This window comes from Protomyctophum parallelum, assembly GCF_964188405.1.
Source record: "Protomyctophum parallelum genome assembly, chromosome: 13".
Lineage (NCBI taxonomy): Eukaryota > Metazoa > Chordata > Actinopteri > Myctophiformes > Myctophidae > Protomyctophum > Protomyctophum parallelum.
Window position 1 is genome coordinate 20,197,563 of NC_139708.1, and position 24,503 is coordinate 20,222,065.

Genomic DNA, 24,503 nt, shown 5'->3' on the forward strand with positions numbered 1-24,503 from the left:
TTTGTACATCATATGTATTATTATTACATTATTAAATTTTTATTACATATTAATTTATTAAATATAATTTCATAATCGAGGTTCTCTGGAACGTCTCCATCACAGGAGCGCGCCGCTGCGCAGGAAGCACGAGCGCCGCACTGACGTGGACTCTGATTGGACGAGCGAGATCCCCTCCCGTGAAGTCACGTGCTTCCAGCCTAGCCTACCGTGTTCGAGTAAAACAAAAACAGGTGACGCCATATTTGTGAAGAAGACATCAAAGATAGGCTACGACGTTATTCTTTCTGCCAAAATGTCAGAAGAATAGCCATGATATAACAACAAGTCAGGGTCAGATGTTGTTGTTGCGTCTCTTTCCTTGTCCTTCCCTGTGATGGTCTGACACCGAGTAGCGTGTCTGACGGTTTAGCTGCTGCTACTAGCCTAGGCTGGCCCGGCGTTTGCACACGGTTGCTAACGTTAGCTTAGGTTGCTAAGCTAACGTTAGCTAGCAACCGTCCTGAGTCCGTGGTGTCATAGCGAGCTGTACCTGTTCGGTGAGTGACTAACGGTCTATTTGCAGCACACTCCTTGAATCAATATGCTGCACGCCAAGAAGATGGAGGAAAACGCAGCCAGCAAGCAGCAGCAGGGCTCTAGTACTAGTAGCGTCGGCCTGAGGACTCGCCCCGGCTCCAGCGAGAGAGACGGCCAGGTGCGGGCTGTCAAAGTCGCCCTCCAGGCGAGGCTGGGTCCCTACGAGCGGCTACTCACCTACCTGCAGTCTGTGCTGGTGTGGGAGAGACCCGTCCAGTGTGTTCTAACGTACATGGCGGTCAACGTTGTGTTCTGGTGAGTGATGCTGTCTTTATCTGTTTGTTTTTGTTTTTTGCACAGTAAACACAGAAGAATGTACAAATAGATTCACTATAACACTAACACTGTGAGGATTTGACTGCGTCTACTGTTGTTGAATCTAGGTTGTATATAGGCAACACTAGATGGACAATGAATGCGCTTGGCCGTTATAATGCGATGCTTGAGCACAATAAAGCATGTCACCTGTCAATTCAAGACAAGCCAGATGGCTCTCGCTAGAGTGGCTATTTATGGAGTGACATAAAGTATCCTCTATATCTAGGGCCCAGACCAGAGGGGTGTACACAGCACCCATAACCTAAATGCGTGTCTGACATGTGGCTTAACGATCAAAACACAAATGAGCAAACACCAGCTGAGTTTGTCATTGAGACCACAAATTGACAACAATATTAATAATTATTACATTGTAATGATATCATGGCATGCTGTGTTTATGTGCCTTAGCTTCCCATTGGGTCTCTAAAAATGCTGAACACAGTTGTCGTATACAGTAAGTAAGTAAAGAATAAAGTAGTTTAATGTTGCCCTGTGACATAAATCACTTGACCTGCAGCCTGGAGGGACAGGGAGGCCTGCTCTTCCAGTTCAGGAATCCACCCTTTATTTGATTAGACCACTGGGCATATTAGGCACTCTACTGTGTGTGTGTGTGTGTGTGTGTGTGTGTGTGTGTGTGTGTGTGTGTGTGTGTGTGTTTCTCTCTCTCTCTCTCTCTCTCTCTCTCTCTCTCTCTCTCTCTCTCTCTCTCTCTCTCTCTCTCTCTCTCTCTCTCTCTCTCTCTCTCTCTCTCTCTCTCTCTCTCCCCCCCCCCCCCCCCCCCCCCTCCCTCCCTCCCTCCCGGTTACTTGTGCGTCGGTGAACATTAGTTTCAGCCCAGGATTGATACAGTATCCCAAAGAAAATGCATGGAATGACAGGGAATAGAAAATCATATGCATTATTATGAGGAAGGGTAAGGAATGATGGCTACCGTATCTCAGCCTTCCCATCAATCAACAGAACTTGTGGCCTTGATTAAACAACTGGGAGATCCAAATCATCCAATAGGATATTGTCTTATTGTCTTACTTAAGTGTATATATATATATATATATATATATATATATATATATATATATATACATTTTATTTAAAAGGATAAGCCCTTTGAGATGCATCATCTCGTTTTCGAGGGTGTCCGCGGGCGCAACACATAGACAAAACAATACATCAAACGTGTCAACAAACATAACAATAAACGTAAACACATCAACAATTACATACACACTACAAAAGTTTTCCTTTTATTAGGGTTTGCTTCCTATCTTGCTTTACCACTAGTTATTTGATTGATCTTTTTATAATTCTGGTGAGATGACTGAATCATGTTACTCTGTTGTGGTGGTTAAATGAACCGTGACGTGTGTTCTTACAGAGGGTACAGTGGTTCCATAGAGTCTGATGAGTCTCACAGGGCATATGTTATTCCTTCCTCCTAATACGTAAAGCACTCCAGCCAGTGAATGTGAATAACTTTCTCCCAGAGCTAGAAACCAAAGAACAAACCACTCCTCCTGTGATCTCTGAGCCGCTTCCTGATCTTCAAATGTTCCCGATCTACAAGCTCACAACGCGTTGTGCACTTAGATCAACTAGTGTCGGTGTGACAAGGCTGTGCGTGCAACAGAGTATGTTTAAAGACTGGATGGTGTGTTGACAATCTCTTAGGAGGAAACAGGAAAGCTTATTATGCTTAATAATATATCAAATTGCAGTAGGTTTGCTTTGCTTTCCCTAAAAACAATTATCACATGGGTTCACTTCACTAAGCCTAAGGTTATCACATGCTATTGGTTCATTTATATTATCCCTATTTCTTAGTGATTGGGGATGAATATAAGTTGATAAATACTTAAATAATTTGTAAAGACATTGTATAACATTGGATTACTGACTAGCTACCTTTGAAGTGGTGTACTGTAACAGGGGCAGCCCAAGTCTTGTAATGTATATTTGCTGCAGTGCTAAAGTACAGTGCTCATAGCTGTGCAAGTTGAAGGGCAACAGTTTGTGGAACAATGACTGTGCAAATGTACAGTATATGGTCAAAACATTGTCTGCAGACTCTGGATCACTATTCATTTTAATTTAATTAAGGAATAAACCTGAGCTTAAGCTAAATAGGTTCTGAATAACATCACGAGACATCCCAGTGACTCAGCCGACCACATAAACAGCAATGACCATGACTCGATCCCTGCCTTGAACATCTACCCGGCGACGCGGGTTACGTTAGATGTTCTACGGTACGACATGGGTCCATGTTATTGATTGATTACGTTATTGGCACTAGAAGTGACACTGACTGTTGTGCAACATTGTAGTACAAGTTATAAAATCAGGCTTAAAGATCGATTCATTGATTCATTTATTGAAAAAATAAACAATTTATATTAAATGTGCTATTCGATTAATAGAAATGGTAATCAATAGAACAATGCTAAGAAAATAACCAACAGTTGCAGTTGCAGCCCTAATTCAATTTCACTTTACCCTCGAATCATCATCCATTGTCAACTTTTAGTCTCTAGCTGAACATTGTACTGTCTAAAACGGTTACTATGCTTTGGCAGCACACACCTCGTGCTCACATTTGTATTCTCTCTTTGTGTCGTAGGTTCTTTGCTTTGACCTCGTTTCGCCTGCTCTTCCTGGTGGCCTCTGGACTGTTATTTGTTGTCTGTGTGGATACCTGGAAGAATAAGATCTGGCCTCAAATCAGAGGTATCTATCTGGGGGATCTCTCTTTGTAGTTCATCTGTATTCTTAAGTCTAAATCTACTTCAACAGTGTCACTCACGAATATAACCGATTTGTAAGCGAAACGTTGCTTATAAATCAGTTATTTTCATTCAGTGACATTGTTGTGCAAGTGCAACAAAGACTTTAGGGGCTCTGCTCTGATTCTGTCTGTGTCCACTCCTTACCTTCCCTGCAGAGTCCAATGGCCCTCTTTAATTATACCATATCTCTAATTAATCTGAAAAAGTTCATGGCTCTTAACCCATTTTGGGCGGGAACCCCTTTTGGTGTTTTAACTAAGCAAGTAAGCATTATGTTATACTTTAGCTATTGAAAAATAGAAGATCTACAAGCTCATAGAGCTACGAGCTTGTAGGTCTGCTATTTTTGAAAAATCGTGAAAATGTGGCACAGATCTTTGAATATATATTCTTTCAGAATACTTTTTATTTAGGCCTAACCCATTCTGGGCGGGAACCCCTTTTAGTGTTTTAAGCATGATTATGTTATACTTTAGCGGTTTAAAACGATCAGATCTACAAGCTCATAGCGCGGCACTGAGTGCCGCGATACGAGCTTGCTATTTTGTTTTAATCGTGAAAATGTGGCGCAAATTTGGAATTTGGAATATATATTCTTTCAGAGTGAACATTTTTTACTCAAATCTTTGCCTCTGGGGGGGGTGCCTGGAATAACATATTTTGAGATGTGGGCCGGAGGCTAATTACATATAATCTTTGGGGTCCTTGACAGGAAATATTGAGCACCACTGATACAGAAACATAGGTATTTCAGAAAATTGTCAGGAAGACATTTTTTTTATTTCAACGTCATGCCTAAATTCCTGGGTTAAGGTCCTTGCAGACTCGGTGGACGGGTTTTTTGGAAAAACGGTGGAAAAGTGCAGCTAAAAATCTGCAAAACACAGCAGTGTGCAGAGACCTTTATTCCACTCTCCTTTCCTTTGTGTGAAATGTAATTGCTTTAAGATGAATTCTGCTGTGAAAGCCCTAAACTCTGTCTGGACATTCCAAGTGCTATTCATTATACAGTACCAGACACAATTGATGCTCCTCTTAAATATTCATAGCCCCATAAATCTTTACTGATAACTACAGTATGATCATGTACAGAACAGATATCCACTAAATATATGCTACATGAAAATGAAAACATTGGTAAAAGATGTGTATTGTACACTTTGTTTGTGGTTTTATAATAATATGGATATTCTCTCTCGTTCCACAGTCAAAAAACTGGACGAATCAGAAAATGAAGGGTATGTTCCTGTGACTATGGTATAGTATGTACTGTAACCAGCAGCAGCTGAGAGATGATTATGATGATTAGTAACATGTTCTGTCTGTCTAGTTGGGGCCTGGTGCAGCCTGGGGTTCTGAGTGTGCCTGAACTGTGCCACCACATTGCTGATACCTGGGTTACTGGAACAGCCCTCATGTCCAGTATGGCGCAGTACAAAGGACTTAATCCAGGCAAGGTAAAGAGAACCCAAACTACCTAGAGCCGTCACACACAACGATGGTGTTTATTTTACCTGGCGCAAAGTAGCAACATTAACTTTAACAATGTAATGGTTTAAGTGACACTTGCTGACTTTGTCGTGCGTGCTTGTGCTTCGTGGTGTCAGTTTTGCCTCATGAGCTGTGGAGTCCTCACCTCTCTGGCCATGATTGGACGCTATATTCCTGGATTGGTGCTGTCCTACTCTGCTGGTGAGTCCGGTTGTAAACCCCAGCCCATTCAGAGGGCGTAATTGGCAGGGAACATACAGCCTGGTTGCCAGTGTTAAAAATGCATGGGAAGTGAAACCAGATCTGGGGAGCCTTAGCAGCGAGCAGAGCCTAGTCTGTGTGGTGATTAATGCCACGAAGGGGGAAGCTACCTAGCTGGTTAAGGAGGTCAAGCCGAGAAAGGGCTAATCTCCTAACCTCTAACACTAGTGTAGACCGGAGAGAGTCTTTGAAGGCCGTCTAGTGCACACTGATGTCACAAACAATCCAATGTAGTCTGTGCATGTTAACCGTGTCTATGTGTCAGTTAATATTCACGTGTTTTGAAAGGATATAATACCTAGAATAGGTTTGTGTAAATGGGCAAAGGAGAGTAGCAATTGGACAGTTTTTGTTCGCATTATAGTATATCATGCATTGTGTATTGCATCCCTTATGCACAAACTAAAGAGGGAGTTATCCTGTCTATTCTTCTCCCCTCTCTCTCCCTACCAGTGTTGGCGGTTCTCTTGGCGCCATTAGCGGCCTATCATCGAGTTTTGCAGCATGTGTGTGTGAAGCTGGAGCCAGTCCTGCAGCGGCTGGACTTCAGCGTTCGCGGATTCATGATGTCAAAGCCTATGGATAATCAGTGTAAGTAGTACACCACTGTTTTACAAGCATCATTTGTCAACTCCAAACACACATTTCCAAGCTATATATATATTTATGTTATATGTCATATGAGCAGTAGGCTATTTCGGTTGTGCACCTTAATGTCAGAGATTCAGAGCAGTACAGTAATATCTATGAACTTTGGTCTGACTCTGCATACGTCTGTTTACTCTACAGTCCTGCGTAAGCCTATCCACGGTGCAGCCTCGGGTGAAGCAAGTGACAGCGAGGAGGAGCTGGCTGCTTTCTGCCCCACAGTAATTTATATGTTCTATTTCAAATGCTGTTTGAAATAGAAATGTTCTGCGCTTTACATTAGCTGTTTACATTAGTGTGGTCCATGTAAAATAGAACACACTAGACTTCTAAACTTAAAGATCGCTACTATTAATAGGTAATAAAAAACAAATGTGAATATCTTTAATCCTTGTTCATCTGTACAAACGTTTTTTTTTGCGTTTATGTTCTGCATAATATCACTACAAGTCATATTGAAAAGTGCAGTATGTCCTAACATCTGTGAGACTGCATAATGAAATATATTGAAAACTTATCGATCTCATCTTTTTCTAGTTTGATGACGATGTTGTGGCAAAGGAACTTTCGCTGACTGATTCTGAGCACTCTGATGCGGAGGTGTCTTACACTGAAAATTGCACCTTCAACCTGTCCCGTGGCCAGACACCTCTCACAGAGGGTTCTGAAGGTGAGCGCCCAGTCACTGGAGATGTAGAGGTGGCCTTTAATTTAGTCAGTGACGCTTTCAGTAAATATTATCTTGTCTTACAGTATGTCTGCTCTGTTTCCCCATCATCAGATCTGGACAGGCACAGTGACCCTGAGGAGTCCTTTGCACAGGATCTTCCAGACTTCCCCTCTATAAACCCAGATGCCACTTTGATGGACGATGACGATGACACCAGCATTGGGCTGCCCAGCCTGGGCATGTCTGGGCGGGCAGGTGGTCCCCGTGGGCTGGACGTGGATCACCTGGACTCGGACCAGGACGACCTGGACGCAGAGCTGTCCCTCAGCGGCCTGCCGCCCGCCTCTGACTTCGCAGGTGAACTAGCAGGAGTCATCGCCAGCAACATGATCCAAGCGGCGCTGGCCGGGGCGTTGCAGCCGCGACCCCAACGTAGGGAGAGAGAGAGGCCCCCGCAGGGGACCCAACAACGAAGCTACCGCAAGCAGTCCAGCTCCGAGCTCGACACAGACTTGGACGGAGAGGACTTTGAAATGCTGGATCAGTCTGAACTGAACCAGATGGATCCCTTAGCAGGGGGTAACAGCAGGCGGGGGGAGGGCCAGGGGTTCTTGTCCAACTTGTTGGGGAAACCACAGTGAGGTGTCCTGGTTTGTATGCGTGTGTCTTTAGCCCAATTCCAATACCTAAATATCTCAGCCACTCGCTCACTCACACTCTTTGAAGATATGTGACAACATGACGGCCATCAACAGCACCAACATCAACTTCAAGTGGGACCCAAAGAGTCTGGAGATCCGTACTTTGGCTGTAGAAATGACGGACAATGTCAGTGTCCGAATGTAAATCGTTGCAGTTTGTTTATCAGCAGAGTTCAACCTAGGCAGGTAACCAGTTTTACTATTACACCGCCATGCTGGGGTGATCGAGTGGGACTGAGCGAGTGGCCGAGATTTTGGGTATTGGAATTTGGTTTCTGTGAGGTTGGTGTGCAAGTGTGTTTGTCTTTGCGTGAGTGCGTCTGTGTGTGCGTGTGTGAGATGTTGTTTGGTTCCAGCAGCCATGCATCCTGATTGTTTTCAGTTGATATCACTGTGAAGTACATTTTATTTTAAATCTTCCTCCTATGCTTTTAAATTAATTCACCATTATCTAGTAAAACTTTTATTTGTTTTAGGCTGAGCATTACAACCGCTACAAAAAAAGGTAAGAAAAACTTAAAATATTTAAACGAACCAGCGTTATTGAGTTATATTCACCTCTGAGTAATAAAGATTCTTCACTGATCACAAGGAAGAGAACGATACAGTATCCAGAAACATACAGGGCTATTTAACATGGGACCAAATACTACATTCCTGTTGGTTCACGTTAAATTGTTACAACTTAACACAACCTCCAGCGAAAGATTTGAGCAATATCTCATTGGTCTTACCATTTTGGAACATTTGCTTATTTGTTAGGAATAATCAACTATGTTCAGCATCCCCCCAATGTCTTTTTTTGATGTTTACAAAAATATTCATTATTATTGAAATGTGCTTTTTGTTTTTTTAAATAACCTTTCAAGTGACATTTGGCTGTGGACCATTTGGGGACATTTAAATTCACATCTTTTCAGAACAAATTCAAAAGGCTTGTGTGTAGATGTGAATAGTTTTTGCTGAAGCATGGGTTTGCAGTTTGGACAAAAGTTATTGCGTCGATAAGGTTCAATTTATCTTACTTCCTATTGTTATCATCTGATTATCCTAAGAAGACATGTTTACGCAATGTATTGCTTTTATGTTCTCCTTCCTAAAGAGTAAATGTGACTATCTTATGATACAGATCTCAGAGAAACTTGTAATGTTTTTAAACCATAAAGATATATGATATATATAGATGTTATGATGCTCCCTTGCATCTGTCCCTCCAGTTTTGTTCTATGCCATGTATGTTCAATCCCCCCCCCCCCCCCCCCCCCCGCAACATCAACCCATTTTGGTTCCCCTTTTTAATTTCAACAAATTGACATGATCCAACCGCGTTGATCATAGAGCTCAATATTACTTCTTTCATAAACCTGTGCTGTTTAAGGAAAGATGTGCGACAAAATGCAACCATATTCAAACTTAACCGGAGCGAGAATATAAATGATAGGGCCTGACCTGCTTTATATAGTTTATTTAATTAAAAGAAGATGTTGGTGCTGTAAGTATTATTAAAAAAAGGAAAAGAAAATGGGACTGGCACGCGGACATTCAAACTCAAATGAGCCACAGCTGTGGTACTGAAATAGCTGTATCAAACAATCACATGACATGGTAATGTTGACTTCCCTTTTTTTTCCCTTCCTTTTTTTTTTGATAGAAATGGCTAATTGCTCAATTACATTTTCATTTTGTAAAGAAAAGCTGTGGGAGATGGAAGATAGAACTGCTGGAACCAAGGAGTTCCAGGAATTCAAGGAGGTCGCCTTTAAAAAATAAGTTGTTTGGTTTTTAACCACATATTCAACCCTAGCATCCCTATTCTGCGGCAAATTGGCTATTTATGGGAAGAGATTTGGTGTAGGGCGGAAAAGAAGGGATTGTATAGAGACCTTGGGGATCCCAGTCAATTAATTATATAGGGTTGATGTGGTTAAAACGTTTGTATATGATTTGGCTACTCCAGTTCTGATGATGTCCACCATCTCTACATAGAATCATTTCCTCAATATATATATCCAGACAATGTGCACAGTAGTGTATTTCTTCCTTCGCTGTAATTGTTTTTGATATGTTTTGATGTGGACATCTTATTAAATAGAATGTTTGGAATTAATAGTTTGTGCAGATGTGCCCTTTTTATTATATAGTAACGATTACATCGTAGATGGGCTTTCAATTAAAATAACAATTTGACCAAAACATGAATTGATATACAGCCTAGTAGTCTCAGACTAGGCTGTATATCAATTCATGTTTTGGACTATTAAATATTATGTGTATAAACAACAAGCCTATACATAATTATGGACTGCCCACAAATGAATTTGGTAATGAGCCATCAAAATTAATTACATTCTGTGAGAATGAACATAATTATATTAGCAACAGAAGTCACAATCACAAACAAACATGGATACATTATGAATCATTTGTTGTGAAATCGTACCACTGTCTCTGATATTAGAAAACTAAATAAAGTACCCAACGGAGAAAAAAATACATTTCTTTTTCCGCTGCTGCAGGGGGTCATGTTCAGGTTTAGCACCCTTGACAGTTATAAGAGCCTGACGTGACGTCTCTGGATACGTAACAAAGTAGAAATGTTTACATGATTAACATTGTTGATCATCAATGTTTTCAGTGCAATCATTGTGTGACAATACTGAGATGGATTAGGGGCAGTTTCAGTATACAACTATACATAACATAATTTATTTAGCTGATATTTGAGTTCATCATTCATGATCTCCAAGTTCCAACATTGCCATGCGTATAAACGCGCAGGGGTGAGTCTCCTGTCTAACCCTCTGCGTAAGAACAGCGCTGAGTGGCTACCCTGAATGTTTTGTTCTGTGACGTATATTTCGCGCGAGCACGACTCTTCTCCAAACTCCAAAGACAGGTTGTTGTGAAAGGAGACGAAGAAAATGTCCAAGAAAGACAGCGGAGGTCAGTCCACTTTACATTTCTGTTTTGGTCGTGACTATAGTGTCGTCTGCCGCGTTTGTGCTGTAGTATAAAACAACAGCTGCTATTGCTAAGCTATCACAGGCAGGGCCAGAATTAGCCCTGGTCCAAGGCTTACAGCGAGCCTCTAGAGAGAGGCTCGCTGTAAGCGTTTGGACCAGGGCTAGGCCAAAATGCTTCACGGCGCTAGCGTAGTCAACCGAGCGAATTTTGGCATCTCTTTTTAACTGATCGTCTAATTTTGTTTAGATCCCTCATGCCATGGCCCATGGTCACACAAATTTAGTGAAGTTAAGTGAAGTTATCAGTTCCCACTTCTGAACACATTCATTCACAGGTGTGGCACTCATTCTTTCTTATCTGAATGAAAAGAATCGCCCATACAGTGCCCAAGATGTCTTTTGTAATTTACAAAAACAACATGGATTGGGGAAAACGGTAAGATTTATAACATTGATATTGTTTACAGTACAGCACAGTACAATAATTATGCTAAGTTCCTCATTGGTTATTCACGTTACCAGGCAGTGACCAAAGCAATGGAACAATTGGCTCTACAGGGGAAGATCAAAGAGAAAATATATGGGAAGCAAAAGATTTATTTTGCTGATCAGGTTAGTGTGTGAATTTATAGTTGGATGATTGGCACAACCATTTTCTTTAGTTCAAGCCCCTGCCTGACTATAATGTATTCTTCCCTTAGGCTCAGTTCGAGGAGGTTAATGATGGCGACCTAAAAGCAATGGACAAACAGATCTCAGACCTCAATGAACAAGTTCAGGCCCTTACCCAAAGCTGTAAACAGCTGGATGCAGGTGGGATACACTTTCAGTAAATGCAGTGTTTGCTTTAGACATGTTCCTTATGGCTATCATTACATTACACAGTGCCAATAATCATCACGATCAATAATCAATCAGTATGTTGTATGTATCGGTATGTATAATAATTATATTTAGCATGTATTATATATTTTTTATCAATTTGTTTTACTGCATTTTGGGATCTGTATTTTAATTGTAATGTGATGAATTGTATGCCTACAGAGCTGAAAGAGCTTAACAGTGCCCTGACTACAGAGGAAATTATGACAGAGATCCAAGAGCTGAAGACAGAGTGTTCTGGATACAGGTTACGCACAGAGAAGATAAAGTCAGCCACAAATCATGTCTCACCGCAAGAGCGAGACAGGGTGAGGAATGATTGTTTTTTGTCAAGTTGAAATTCACATTGTTAGAAATCCAGCAAAGGATGGTCTTTTTTATTATTACAATTTACCTAAATATAAAATGTAATCTTTGCTAATTGTGTTTGTTTAGGTTTACAAAGAGCAGACTGTTTATTTGAAGGAATGGAAAAAGAGGAAGAGATTGGTAATATTACTTTTAATTTAATGAAACATGGATCTTTAAATGACTACTCAAAAATACGCATGGATTCCTACATTGCTTTTGTTCTGTGTTTCTCTCAGGCATCAGACATGATGGATTCAATTTTGGAGGGATATCCTAAGAGCAAGAAGGAGTTCCTGGTGAGTCATCATACAGACATACACTATACTAGATCTGTTAATGGCACTGACAATATGCAGTGCAACAGAGTAATGTGAAATCATGGTTATCTTTTTTAAATTACTTGCTCTCCCTTTTTATAGGAAGAAGTTGGTGTGGAGACTGATGAGGACTGTAAGGTAGCGGTACCAAGTGTTTGAGGGAACACATTCAGTCACCTTGCCAACCGATGTGGTTCACTGCAATGCTGGTGAAAACTACAAACCAGAGTAAATAATTGTATTTATATATCTAAGATTTGTTTTATTTTTGAAGGAACATTTCCAATAAAATACAGATTGATAAAACATTGAATTATGCAGTATTTCTTTACAATAAAAAAATAGCTGCCTGTAATCTGCACACAGCACAACATTAACAGACCTGATTTAATCAAACCAGCACTCCACTGAGATGCTCATCTCAAAATCCCAGAAATATTGATATATAAATTCCCTTTTCAAACATGAAATCAATAGATCCTGATATTTGCAACATTGATTTCCTGAGCTTAATTGAGAATATAATCTATCTATTTATTTTGACATAAATACATTTGACAGTTTGATTCTTTATGTTTACACATATGCTTGTGGCTTGCCAATAATTTATAGCATGTAGACATTTGTTTTGGTACCAATTGCAAAACAATCATGCACTCATTTAAGCTTATTTGATTTAGAGTCGTCAAAATGTTACATATAAACAGAACGGAGAACAGAATATTGCTCCTAATCATGTACACAATCTGATCAAAAAAGGTAAGTCTGGCACTGAACTGAAGGCCTGGTCATCTGCCTGGGCAGGCACATTGGGACAAATGCATAGTGAGTGGGAGCAACTGGAAAGGTGAGGGAAAATACGATGAGGTTTATTGTTCCATTATAAACAGTAACACTTCCAACCTAGCATACCTATTTTGGGCATGTCATTGTTAACATTTACAACATTCTAAAATAGATCTACGAGCTACAGGCCATTTTTATTTTACAAGCCATTTCGCAATAGGGGGCCACAGCAAGATGCTATTGGGGGTTCTTGGCATGGGAAAGTTTGGGAACGATGACTTAACATTTGTTGATCAGCCCTCGTGTGTAGAAACAATGTTCTCCCATCGTCTACAAAAATAAATGTGTCACAGGCACATTGGTTACACTGATGGAGAACTGAGACCATTGTTCTGCTCTTATACTCCTGTCCAGCATCTTGTAGCCATTCCCTTTTTCATTCAGTTGTTTACATTTGGTAAACATAACATTTACAGCATGAATAGATGTAAATTATTTCAGTATGTAAAGTATCCTGGAAAAATGATTAAAAAAAAATACTGACAGCATCCTAGTGCACAGCATCAATTACTCAAGCAGACCATAATACATTTGTTAGAAACAAACCTTTTAGAAGCTACAGGCATTCTGAAAACCACATCTGTGGTTTATTATAAATTCAGACCATGTACAGACGATGCAACAATGTTGCAGCTGTGGTGCCTTGATAATAGTTGAAAGCTTCAAACTTAAATTATCTGAGATCTGATCGGTTTGCACATTCATGTTGAAATGTTTTTGAGCCCCTCCCTAATCATGAAAATGAAACGAAACAGTGATAAAACAAGCCCTCATTTATCACATGGAAAAGAAACATTGATTTCATGATTTGATTTAAAAAAAAGGGCAAGAACTCATACCAGACAATTAACTAGAAAAAGACCATTTCAAGTACAAACACAAAACGGTGACAGACAGTACCTAACGCTATGATTGCTGACAGCTCATATTGAAGTCTTCATTCAAACAATGCAAAAAAGTAAAGAAAACAACTCTTCACTGAACAATTACAACAGTCAGTCGTCAAAACATTCTCAGACACCCCCTCACAGTCCTATCTACTCTATTTTTAAGATTAATATGGAATTCTCCTGTACAATTTATACAATACTAGAATTATCTATTTGAAAGCAGCCAGTCAACATTTTTGAAGCAAATGTTTAAACTATTGGCTTTCATACTGTGTAAAGAGGAGATTCTTTGCCATGAAACTATTACAATGGCTATAGGTTCCACTTTATTCAGAGGTCTACTGCAGACTACAACTGTATTTTATCTATGCAAATCTTGTAGTTATGCCAAAGTTAGTGTCCTTGAGTAAGACTTTGAACCCCTAATTCCTCCCGATGTGCAGGTTGGTGCCTTGCATGGTTTCCTCTGCCATCGGTGTATGAATGTGTGTGTGAATGTAATGCACTATGTAACGCGCTTTGGAGAAAAGATATATTTTACCATTTACGACAATGTGGTATCTCTTGCCCACGTTAACAGTTACGATTGGTATACTGCAGTCACATTGCATGCTTTGCATAGAGATAATCAAATTGCAGCCTACACAACACATGAGGACATTGTAAATACTGCAGTGCAGACTGGCCTAATGGGTGACCAAACTGGCAAACACGAGTTTTTACAACACCCCAAGACCAGAGTGGGCCCACGGTCCATCTCTGGGGAGAGTGGTCAGTCCAGTGGTAGTAGAGGATCAGTACAGCTGGCCATTGAGCTGCCTTAACACTCCAACCACAAACTCTCTCAGTGTCTAGGAAAGAAAAGAGGGGTCACAGGTTACATACTGTAGTAGGGTCAGGGATGTGCATGACAGACCAAAACAACAGAAAGAATGTTATCGCCATGAATCTAAATTACACCTTTCACCATCATAGCCTATGATAACAGTATTGCATTTTTCCCCATCTACCGGTTTTCATAAACAAAAACATTAATCTTGTTATATCGACTGGCATGAATATTCAAACTTATACCTAATACAGTCATGGGACTTGTCTCTCAACATATCTAACAGCAGGAACTAATCAACTAATGTTTCTCAGTTCTCACAAGCCAATGTGTTTGGTCTGAGCGCTACATCAGCGTGTTCCTTACCTGGGGTTTGCAGTGCTCCTCAATCCAACTGAAGACACAGGCAGAAAGTTCTTGGAAGCTGTTCATTGACACAGAGTTGCTGAAGGACTGGAACAGAGAGTCCATGATGCTCTGAAAGATGCTGAACTTGACCTGGTCCGACACTTGCTCCTCTCCCTGCTGAGGGTTGTTCTGGTGGGCCTTCACTATGTGCTCATAGTTCCTATACAAAAAGGACATTGGCATTGTTCTTTTTTCACCAATTTTACAGTTTAGTAGTAATTGGATCATCAAGGTTCAAGGTGGTCTTTATCTTTCTAAGTGTAAGTGTAACATTTATTTTTGTTCGGCTCCTCAGACATTGTCACATTGTACCAAAATAGGGATTTAAATCCCATTTTCTCCTCCACCTGACAGAGTCCAGAATCCAGCTGTTCCAAATAATCCAAATTATTTCTATTTATATGAATGTACAGTAGTACATTTTACCTGAAAACAGCTATCATCTTACGTTTTCATGATTTTCAGAGCCATCACTTCCTTCCTCAGCATGGACACTTCCTCCTCTTGTTTCTTCTTCTCTTTGTGAAGGAACTGGATGTAGTCGATGGCTGTGAGAAACACCAAAAATTTCCAAAATGCACTAGTCAGGGATTTATTGACTTAGACTTAGACGAGCATTAAAACGCTTGGTAGAACAGCAGCTGAGTGATTAAAGGACCATTTAGAACCATTTCTAGCTACTCAATCTGTCTCAAAGGCGGGCTGTGAATAGCTCGAAAATCTACCTGCTGATGATCAAATATTATCCACAGTTGTGGCATGAATCATAAAAGGTTTGAAATCTCTGATCTGATGATGGCAACAGCAGCAGCTTTCATGACGACCGATATATGTGTGAGAAAAGGCTGAAAGTTCCATTTTAACCAAGAATATCATTTTAGGCAAAGTTCAAAACATTTAGGTATATATATATATTATTATTATTTTTAAATTGTAAATGTTATGTTTTAACTGGTTAATCATGTACAATTTAACTATTACTTGCATCAAGTGTTACTGTAGAAATAGCTATGGAGCACAATGCATGTAGAGAGAGCACTATAGTTATTGCTCTTACTTTTCTGAAGTATAGTAGCCTTGCTGATCTTCTGCGTTCCAACAGCAAAGTCAGACTGCTGTTGGCAGGTGGGCACGATGGACTGGAGGTCATCATAGCCTTTCTAGAGTGACGATAAACAATCCTTGATTAGTACAGACTAAAGACTAAATCGAAGAATAAAAAATGCAAAAAAAAAAAGTTGAATTCCATATTGATCCGTCTTTGTGATACGAGTAATACAACAGGCTGAGTAACAGCTTTTCCCCCAAAGGCTGTGAAAACACTACTCGATTCACACGCACGCACCCCCGTGGTCCCCCCTTATTTGATTTGGGATTTGAACATTGAAGCTGCACATGAACTTTGTTCTCTCTATTTATGATGCAAGCGCAATATATATATTATATGATTCGCTGTGGTCACTTCTTATTTATCCTTTTATTTTTGTATTTTATTATTTTTAACGGTGCATCAAAAATTACTAGATGGAGATGACTCGACTTGACTATGACGGACTAGCAGTTTATGACATCGTGTTGCTCCATCAGTGTTTCTTCTTTGTTGATACTACTGTTTGTTTGTATGGAATGGATGCACTAAACAAAGTTTTGTTGTATGTCTCATACAGTGACAAATAAAGATCTTATCTAACCCATTCTGGGCGGGAACCCCACTTGGTGTTTTAAGCATTATGTTATACTTTAGCTATTGCAAAATAGCAGATCTACAACAAGCTTGTAGGTCTGCTACTTTTCAAATTTAACACATTTAAAATGTGGCGCAAATCTTTGAATATATATTCTTTCAGCGCGAACGTTTTCAACTCAAATCTTTGCTCCTGGAGGGGGTCCCTGGATATAACATATTTTCAGATGGGGGTCGACGGCCAATTACATTTTGAGAACCACTGAGATAGAAACATGGGTTTTTCAGAAAACTGTCATGATTTAGAAGACATTTGTATAATCGTCCTCGGGTCTAAATGGGTTTTAATACAATAGCGTCAATGGCCTGCCATCTACTTACCTTGATAGCGTCCCTGCGTTTCTGCTCAGCCTGTGTGTGTGCTTGTCGCCGTCTGTCTTTATAAGAGTCCTTGTATGATGTCTCATGCCTGTAGTCACTGTCTTCATCATCTATAACCAGAAAATACAGTTACAGACAGATATTAGACCGTGACTGGCAACACACATGAGTAATGACAGTTTGATAACAAAAAGCACACTCACGCAAAACGCACTTAACTTTGAATTTAAAGACTTGGATAGAAAAGGGTGAGAATAAAAACCAATCTATGCATTAAGATATATTATTCTAAACGCTATGTAAATGTTACTCTGTAATAAATGTTGGTCACAGCAGACTGCAGCACCATCAGTGAAATCGACAAACATTACCAGTGTTTGGAACCGACGAGGCACTTGTGGATCCGATGCTGTTAGCCCTGGAGACACCTGGAGCACCCTTTCTGGCAGTCTCGGCAAAGAAACCTAACAGGATAACAAGAGTCGTCAAAGCAATTCTCACATGATATAAAACAACATGGAACGACCATTTTTTGCATAAAGTGTATATTTCTGTGTTCTGATGAATTGAAAAAGGAGGACCCTTATGTAAACCAGTCTTAGTGGTTTTTCTGGTTTTATCCTCTCAGCACTTTACTTTCCTTGAACTGTACCCAATCTACTGTTAATACCATTTTCAATCTGTCAGCAAGAACGATGCTGCAATACTCACTGTGGTCAAAGCCGTTGTCACTGAAAGCACCATCAGCCTGTTGAGCCATCATCACCAAGGCAGGCAGTGAAATATGAAATATAAGGAGATCCAAAAGAGAGAGAGATGAGGCGGGGAGGCATCACAAGTTAAAATGAGCTACCCAAAAGTAGTGTAACAAAAGGGGCTATATTTGCTATAATAATAGCCCAGCGTCTTGATAGGTGGTCACTCTGAGTCCTGCTGAGAATCGTCCCGATTTGGGTAATTGGTGGTCGGGGAGGGCATAAAGAGAAGCACCTAGTAGTGTATTACTGCTTCCAGGAACCCAGCCTCGGTCCATTGTCTAATCTAGGACACCGACCACAGTTATAATAGTTACATTAAGTGTAGTGTAGGCTGACTGTGTCCTATTTATGACCAGGCAGTCAGCAATCAACATAAAGGACAACTACAACTGATGGACAAAGAGCAGAACAGACAGAGATAATTTGTAACATGACATTCGTACTTTACTCCAATTAACTAATAAGTAACTTACTACTCCACTATTACTACGTTAGCTGTTAGCAAGTTAGCTGCCAAGGCAAGCTAACAACGCTAAACTTCTGCGACCACAGCGCCAGTGATATGCTAAACATCAATGTTTGTCCTTATTCGTTTTTTATAACTAATCACACGCGAAAAGCAATTTAATTGAGATGATTTACATTGAAGTTACTTACTTTCCAATGGTCCTCTGGCAACGTTGGATCAGTCATCTTTGACCAACTTACTTGTTATTATGGGAGAGTCTGTGTCCCATAGCCCGGAGGGGTGACTGTTCTGTGATTGGCTGGGTGGTTGTCAAGCAACTGCCAACGCCGAAAACACATTGGTTTGTCTAAATCCCATCCCATTGCCCGTGGTGACACTTGAGTTATGATTTTCTTTTGTATGTTTTCAATGCTTTTTCTTATTTTATTCGTATTAATTATTATTTTAATGAATAAGTTAATAAAAGCTACGTTATTTGGCTTTTCGTCAGCTGTCAGGTAAATTCCGCTGATGCGACATCCATCCAGGCTGTGGTGTCTAATAAGGATTCAGATACTTGCTTTATAATGCTTTCAGTTTCTTTGCTCTTTACTGCATGCAGCGTGTGGCTTCAAACGCAGGATGGCGCTATTGGACAATGCTCCAGTGGACCACCTCACCTGCACACAATCAATCCTGTTACAAACAATTCTCATCAATGAAGGACTTGACATGATGAATGTATTCGACTCCGTGCATGGTGCTGCTGATGTTAGGCTTGTGCAAATTAACTTTCGATGTAAGCTGCACAGCAGTGACAGCACTCATGAAAGTGTGAGGGAATGTTTTTTCTTAATCAGGCCATTCTCATGGCTTTCCAATCATAGAATGGCATCATTTGTTGTAGGTAGGCCTATTTGTATTTCCATTCTCTTGTTGTGCCTACCGTGTTTTCATCCAGCCCTGCACCCCCTTCTTCTGGCTGTTTCACACAGGAAGTTAAAGTTCTGCTTTTGTGCGGCTGTGGTTTTTCTGTCAGTGTCAAACTCCTCTCCTTCCTCCCACACCCTCTGTGCAGATCTCTGAACTAAAGATATAGAGCTAAGGTAAGAGTGTGTAACTGTAAGCTACGGGGAGGGCATTTCACTGTGCCCTATAGTTGGGCCCAAACTGGATCTAGGCCTACTACTGTTCTTCTTATAAGTGAGCCTATACTTGTAGAAGGAAAGAGACAGTAAGGACAGTTTGAAGAGTGGACAGGCATGAGCATCAAACAAAATGTGTTTTCTCAGTTGCCCAGCTACACCACAGGACTAAGACAGGTGCAGTAGACTGGTGACTTGATGTTTTCTCTCACTGACAGACAGTCCAAAAGGACCTGCTAGGAAGTTAGTCTGAGGCTTAAGTTCTGAAGGCTTTTGGGGACTGAACAGACAGTTTTTGTGTTTTGGTTTGAGTTGAAGCCAAGGCGGCTCACTTTGTTGTGGAATACAAGTGTTTTTCGTTTCTCTCTGAGGAAGGTGTTTGCTATCTTTCCTGTCCTGATGTACTTTTGGAGATTAGTGATGGGCAATGTGGCGGGGGGCTCTGAGCAGCAGGCGGTGACTCAGGGCCACCGGCAGAGCCACCGGGAGTCCAGGAACTCTGTGAGTTCTGACCCCACACCACCGGCCTTCCAGAAGAAGCAGCCCAAACTGCCCATTCCCCCTGAGCAGGAGCTGGTGGAAAGATTCAACGTGGTGCTGGTGAGTCACTGGCTGACAGTCTATGTATGGTGGAAAAACTACTAGGCTACTCAAATGTTTTACTTATGTAAAAGTATGAATAACAATACTGCATTATAGAAATACTGTTACAAGTAAACGTCTGGAAGTAAAAGTATTGGCATCAACATGTGGCCTACAATAAAGTACCAAAGGTGAAAGTACTCATTATGCAGACTGTCCCATTTAAAGATTTCAAATGTATGTGTCCTTCGAAAATAGCAGATCTACCATCTCACAATGCATCTCATAGCGTGTCGCGACACATTGTGAGCTTGTAGATCGGCTATTGTTAAATGGCCCAAATGTATATAGGGCTGAAGTGGTTAATGCAGCCTATGTTTTGTGATAATATTCACATATTCAACATCAACAAAGTAACTAGTAACTAAAGTTTAAATTAAATGTAGTGGAGTAAAAGTACAATATTTGCCTCTGAGATAGAAGTAGTATTTGGAATTGGAAATACTCAAGTAAAGGTCAAATACCTAAAAAATTGTACTAAAGTACAGTGCTACTTAAGAAAATGTTACTTAAATCCACCAATGCTTTTATTGAGTATAGTGGCAGATCTTTAAATGAATATAGTCAAATAAATATACTTTATATTATTATTTTACTGTAGTACACTGCTTATAAGTATTTCCCTTCTCTTTTATCTGGGGAGGATAGAAGTGTTGTTAAGAGGAAGTTAAGCAACACATTTGATGAGAATGAGTGACATGAGACCGGAAGAGACATGTTTCAACATTATGTCAACCGTTTCAAAATGTTGCATGGAAAACACAGATTTACACAGCTTTACAATAATGACACGCATGCTTCTTTTTTGACCGGTCAGTTTAAAACATTTGAATTACATGTTGATAAAATCAAATTGCTGAAATAGTCTCGTTTTATAATTAAGTAATTTAACGTTTTAGATCATTCTAGCAAAGCTAGATCCTCCTTTTTTTTTATAGAAGAATGAAAATGAATGTTACATACATAGTTAGGCTAAATTAAACACCTTCTTCTAAAGTATCTAATGGAAAGTACAGGAATTTAGGCATTTAGCAAACGCTCTTTATCAAGAGCTACTTAGGCCTACCGGTCATAGTAAACAATAATAATCAAATGCAGAGAGACAGTTTAGTGCCTCAGTAATCTAGGATCATAGCAGGTAAACCTTAGCCCATTTAGACCTGACACCAGAATCTACAAATATCTTCTAAATTATGACAGTTTTCTGAAAAACCTATGTTTCTATGTCAGTGGTTCTCAAACTATTTCCTGTCAAGGACCCCTAGAATTATATGTATTTGGCCGCCATCTCAAAATATGTTGTTCCAGGGACCCTCCAGAAGCAAAGATTTGAGTTAAAAACGTTCTCTCTGAAAGAATATAGGCTATATTCAAAGATTTGCGCACACAAAAATACAACCTATAAGCTCATATGAGCTTGTAGATCTTCTATTTTTCAATAGCTAAAGTATAACATAATGCTTGAAACACCAAAATGGGTTCCCGCAACAAAGAACTTAGCATCAGTCTAAAAGCGTCATTAAAAAAGGCCATGCTTTGCATTGTGAGCTTGGCAACTTTTTCTTTTTTTTCTACCAAAAACGAATATTTATAAAAATGTGGTGTATAGGCCTATCAATGAATCAATTATTTTATGCCTATTGCATGGCACTACTGTCATGCAAAAATGTGAAGATCTACAAGCTCACAAAGTGTTGCATGGTAGTATTTATTTTTCGCAATTAAAAAATAATCTAAAAGTGTATATATATATTGAAACTTTTCTGACATGCCCAAACTAGGGATAGATTATTAATTGATTATCCTTTTCAAATTATTGATTATTTATCATTTATTAAATCATCGATTTGATTAGGTTGAACTGTTGCACTAGTTGGAAAGTTTGAGTTTCATGGCAATCTGCCCAAATGCAGTAGATTTTGGAGATATAGGGCTCCATTAAGCAATTCATATAATATGACATAATATTACAGTTTTATGAGCTGGGGGCGTGTTGTATGTCATATTGCAATTTTGGGCATGTTAAGAAGCGCTTTCGACACCCCGTGGATTGCGCAAAACGGCCTTGAATTAGTCATGGGTGTGTTTAAGGCGTGTTTGAGACGCACCCAATCAACATGTCCGTACTATTCTCTTTACCAGTCAGCTGATGTCGCATACGGAATGCGCACTTTGGGGATCGTGGTATTACATTTCTTCAGGCTGGCACCATAGAAGACATGACATGACTTTGTCACATTTGGGTTAATTATTCCTATTGCACTGCATGCTGTCACCTTTATGCCTCAAAATAATTTGTTTCTATTGAAAAACACCAGTAAAATAACGTTTATTATATTTTATTTCATTCAAGTCATGATGAAGGAATGAGTTGAATGCTGCTGCTTAATGCTGTGCCTGTGGCCCCGATGGTATATGGTCTTCGCTCGTAGCATTTTATTGAAGAAGACTTGAATCGGGTGTGATACAGCATATGAAAGCAAACTTCCCAAGGATTATGGAGATGTTTTTTAAGGTTGAGAAATGAAAGAATTATGGCCGTTTCTAATCTCAACATTTTACAAAAAAAAGAGCAAAAAGAGGCTGTTGCCATGTCTCATAGAAACAAGTAAATAGGTCTATAAAAATAAGCGCATATAACAGGGGTCTGTAACCTATTTTAAATGAAGTGCCATGTTTTTATTTTCTAGATAGTGAGTCTGCCATATCCAGATTAATTTTAATGACGCCACATTAAAATAAAAAAACATATTTTGATTGTCCACAAATATAAAGTTCTTCCTTCTTTTTAAATATTTTCTTGCACATTGTTATAATGATCATTATATATATACCCCCCTGCAGTCAGAGTTCATAGTTTTAATGAATGAATGTGATGCATTGTGAGCTGGTATAGATCTGCTATTTTCAAAAGTAATCTTGGAAAAAATTAATTACATTTTTGGATTAGCAGTCCTTAGTTGGGCAAATGCATTCATCTGGGGATCCTTGACATGGGAATGTGCTGTGTGAGGATCACTCGTTTAAACAACATTAGGAGAAAAGCCCAAATAACCACTTTAGAAACAAGAAAAGCAACCACAACTAGTACAACTAGTCAACTACCAATATTTACAAGCAACTTTACAGAAAAAGAAGCCGCTTATAATAAACAGACATGGCAACACTCCAGCAGCCTCCCAGAGCCGCTCAAGTGTAAAATCAAACGGTGCTTTTTGCGTTTATGAGGTGGTCAGACCCACGTCTAATCGTTATGCGCTGAGTGTTTTTAGGTCAAGGGGCTTAATAGCAAATTGCGCAAAGCGAAAATAATTAACATATGGACACTCCCACAATGCTAAAATATTCAGGAACGCCGTATGCCATATGTGTGTGCGTTCAACAAGGGCCGATATGCCTTTCATAATACGATTATGCGCAGAGCGAGGGCAATTTATGTATTACCCCATTGTAAAACAGATCTTCAAAATGGCACCCATAGGGCTGTATTTTGCGTGTCTTAAGTACCAGGTCTTATTCCCTAACTTGAGTAAACTAAAGACCTGGAGGCGTGATCAATGCTCTTTGGACACTCAGAATAGCCAAATGGCATTGATCACGCCTCCAGGTCTTTAGTTTACTCAAGTTAGGGAATAAGACCTGGTAAGACACGCAAAATACAGCCCATAGGGTGTGCAATTGAAAATTGAGGCCTAAAGGACAAAACGGTTTTTAAGGTAGACCACACCAATGTGGTTGTGGTTTTACTGGTTTACCTTAAAAAACTGTTTTGTTAGACAAAAGGCCATGGGGTCATCCAAAATAATCATTATAGAGTTTAGCATGAAGGTTCACAATCACAGCAAGCTCTATGGCAATCCAACCAGTAGTTTTTAGGCTGATTCATACTGCTATTTTTAGAGAATTAATAGGACTATGATTAATCTGCCCTATAAGAGATATGTTGCAGGAGTAAAATGTTGAATGAGTGATTGACAGACCCCTTCCTTGGAGCCATAAAGAACTGAAAACATTTTGTGACTACTTAATTCAGTTTTATTATTTAGCAATGGTGGCTTTGAAGAAAAAGTCGTTATGCACACCTATGGAGGGACATGTGCGTCGGAGTAATTAATTAGAATTAATCAATGATGCCTGATGAAGGTCCAGCCGACCGAAATGTATCAATAAAAGTTTCCTAAGTGAAGACGGAGTGTGGGACTCCCCTTTCCTACTCATGCAATGGTGGTTTTCATGGAATGAATGGGTGATGAATTTAGAAGCAGGAGGAATACCTTCTATCACTATCACTCTCGCTATTTGAGCCATTTTCAGTCTATGGAATTATTGTGGAGGTTTTACCTTAGGCCCTAAAGTAAAACCCCCACAATAATAATTCAATAATGAACAGTCTGTAAATAATATGACAGAATTGGATAAATATGCATAATTGTCTTTATCATCCATCACCCTTTGCATCTACTCAGATTATGAATCTTTCCCCCTCAAATAGAATACAAATG

At 39.8% G+C, this 24,503-nt stretch overlaps 4 protein-coding genes across 5 annotated transcripts in view; 3 read left to right on the plus strand and 1 right to left on the minus strand.

Annotated features, from left to right (window-relative positions):
- Positions 1–224: 224 nt before the first annotated feature.
- retreg3 (reticulophagy regulator family member 3) lies at positions 225–9,566 on the plus strand. The gene is made up of 9 exons (XM_083780198.1): positions 225–834; positions 3,521–3,627; positions 4,894–4,924; positions 5,017–5,143; positions 5,294–5,378; positions 5,892–6,029; positions 6,228–6,307; positions 6,624–6,756; positions 6,868–9,566. Exons 1-9 carry the CDS (start codon positions 584–586, stop codon positions 7,395–7,397), a joined length of 1,482 nt encoding a protein of 493 aa, XP_083636324.1. The 5' UTR covers positions 225–583; the 3' UTR covers positions 7,398–9,566.
- A 494-nt stretch (positions 9,567–10,060) lies between these two features.
- psmc3ip (PSMC3 interacting protein) lies at positions 10,061–12,212 on the plus strand. The gene is made up of 8 exons (XM_083780844.1): positions 10,061–10,400; positions 10,756–10,856; positions 10,943–11,032; positions 11,122–11,233; positions 11,465–11,610; positions 11,738–11,791; positions 11,890–11,949; positions 12,073–12,212. The coding sequence occupies exons 1-8, from the start codon at positions 10,379–10,381 to the stop codon at positions 12,127–12,129; spliced, it is 642 nt and encodes a 213-aa protein (XP_083636970.1). The 5' UTR covers positions 10,061–10,378; the 3' UTR covers positions 12,130–12,212.
- Positions 12,213–13,568: 1,356 nt separating this feature from the next.
- On the minus strand, positions 13,569–18,503 carry mlx (MAX dimerization protein MLX). The gene is made up of 8 exons (XM_083780843.1): positions 18,424–18,503; positions 17,720–17,756; positions 17,380–17,472; positions 17,009–17,118; positions 16,001–16,103; positions 15,392–15,491; positions 14,902–15,103; positions 13,569–14,557 (listed from the first exon to the last, which is right to left on the minus strand). The coding sequence occupies exons 1-8, from the start codon at positions 18,457–18,459 to the stop codon at positions 14,501–14,503; spliced, it is 738 nt and encodes a 245-aa protein (XP_083636969.1). The 5' UTR covers positions 18,460–18,503; the 3' UTR covers positions 13,569–14,500.
- A 757-nt stretch (positions 18,504–19,260) lies between these two features.
- Positions 19,261–24,503, plus strand: part of fmnl1a (formin-like 1a) — a 30,336-nt gene continuing 25,093 nt past the window's right edge. The window contains exons 1-2 of one of the 2 annotated variants that reach the window (XM_083780687.1): positions 19,261–19,320; positions 19,778–19,959. In XM_083780687.1, coding sequence (XP_083636813.1) covers positions 19,780–19,959 — 180 coding nt within the window. In that variant the 5' untranslated portion in view covers positions 19,261–19,320; positions 19,778–19,779. The other variant, XM_083780686.1, reaches the window with a different exon arrangement.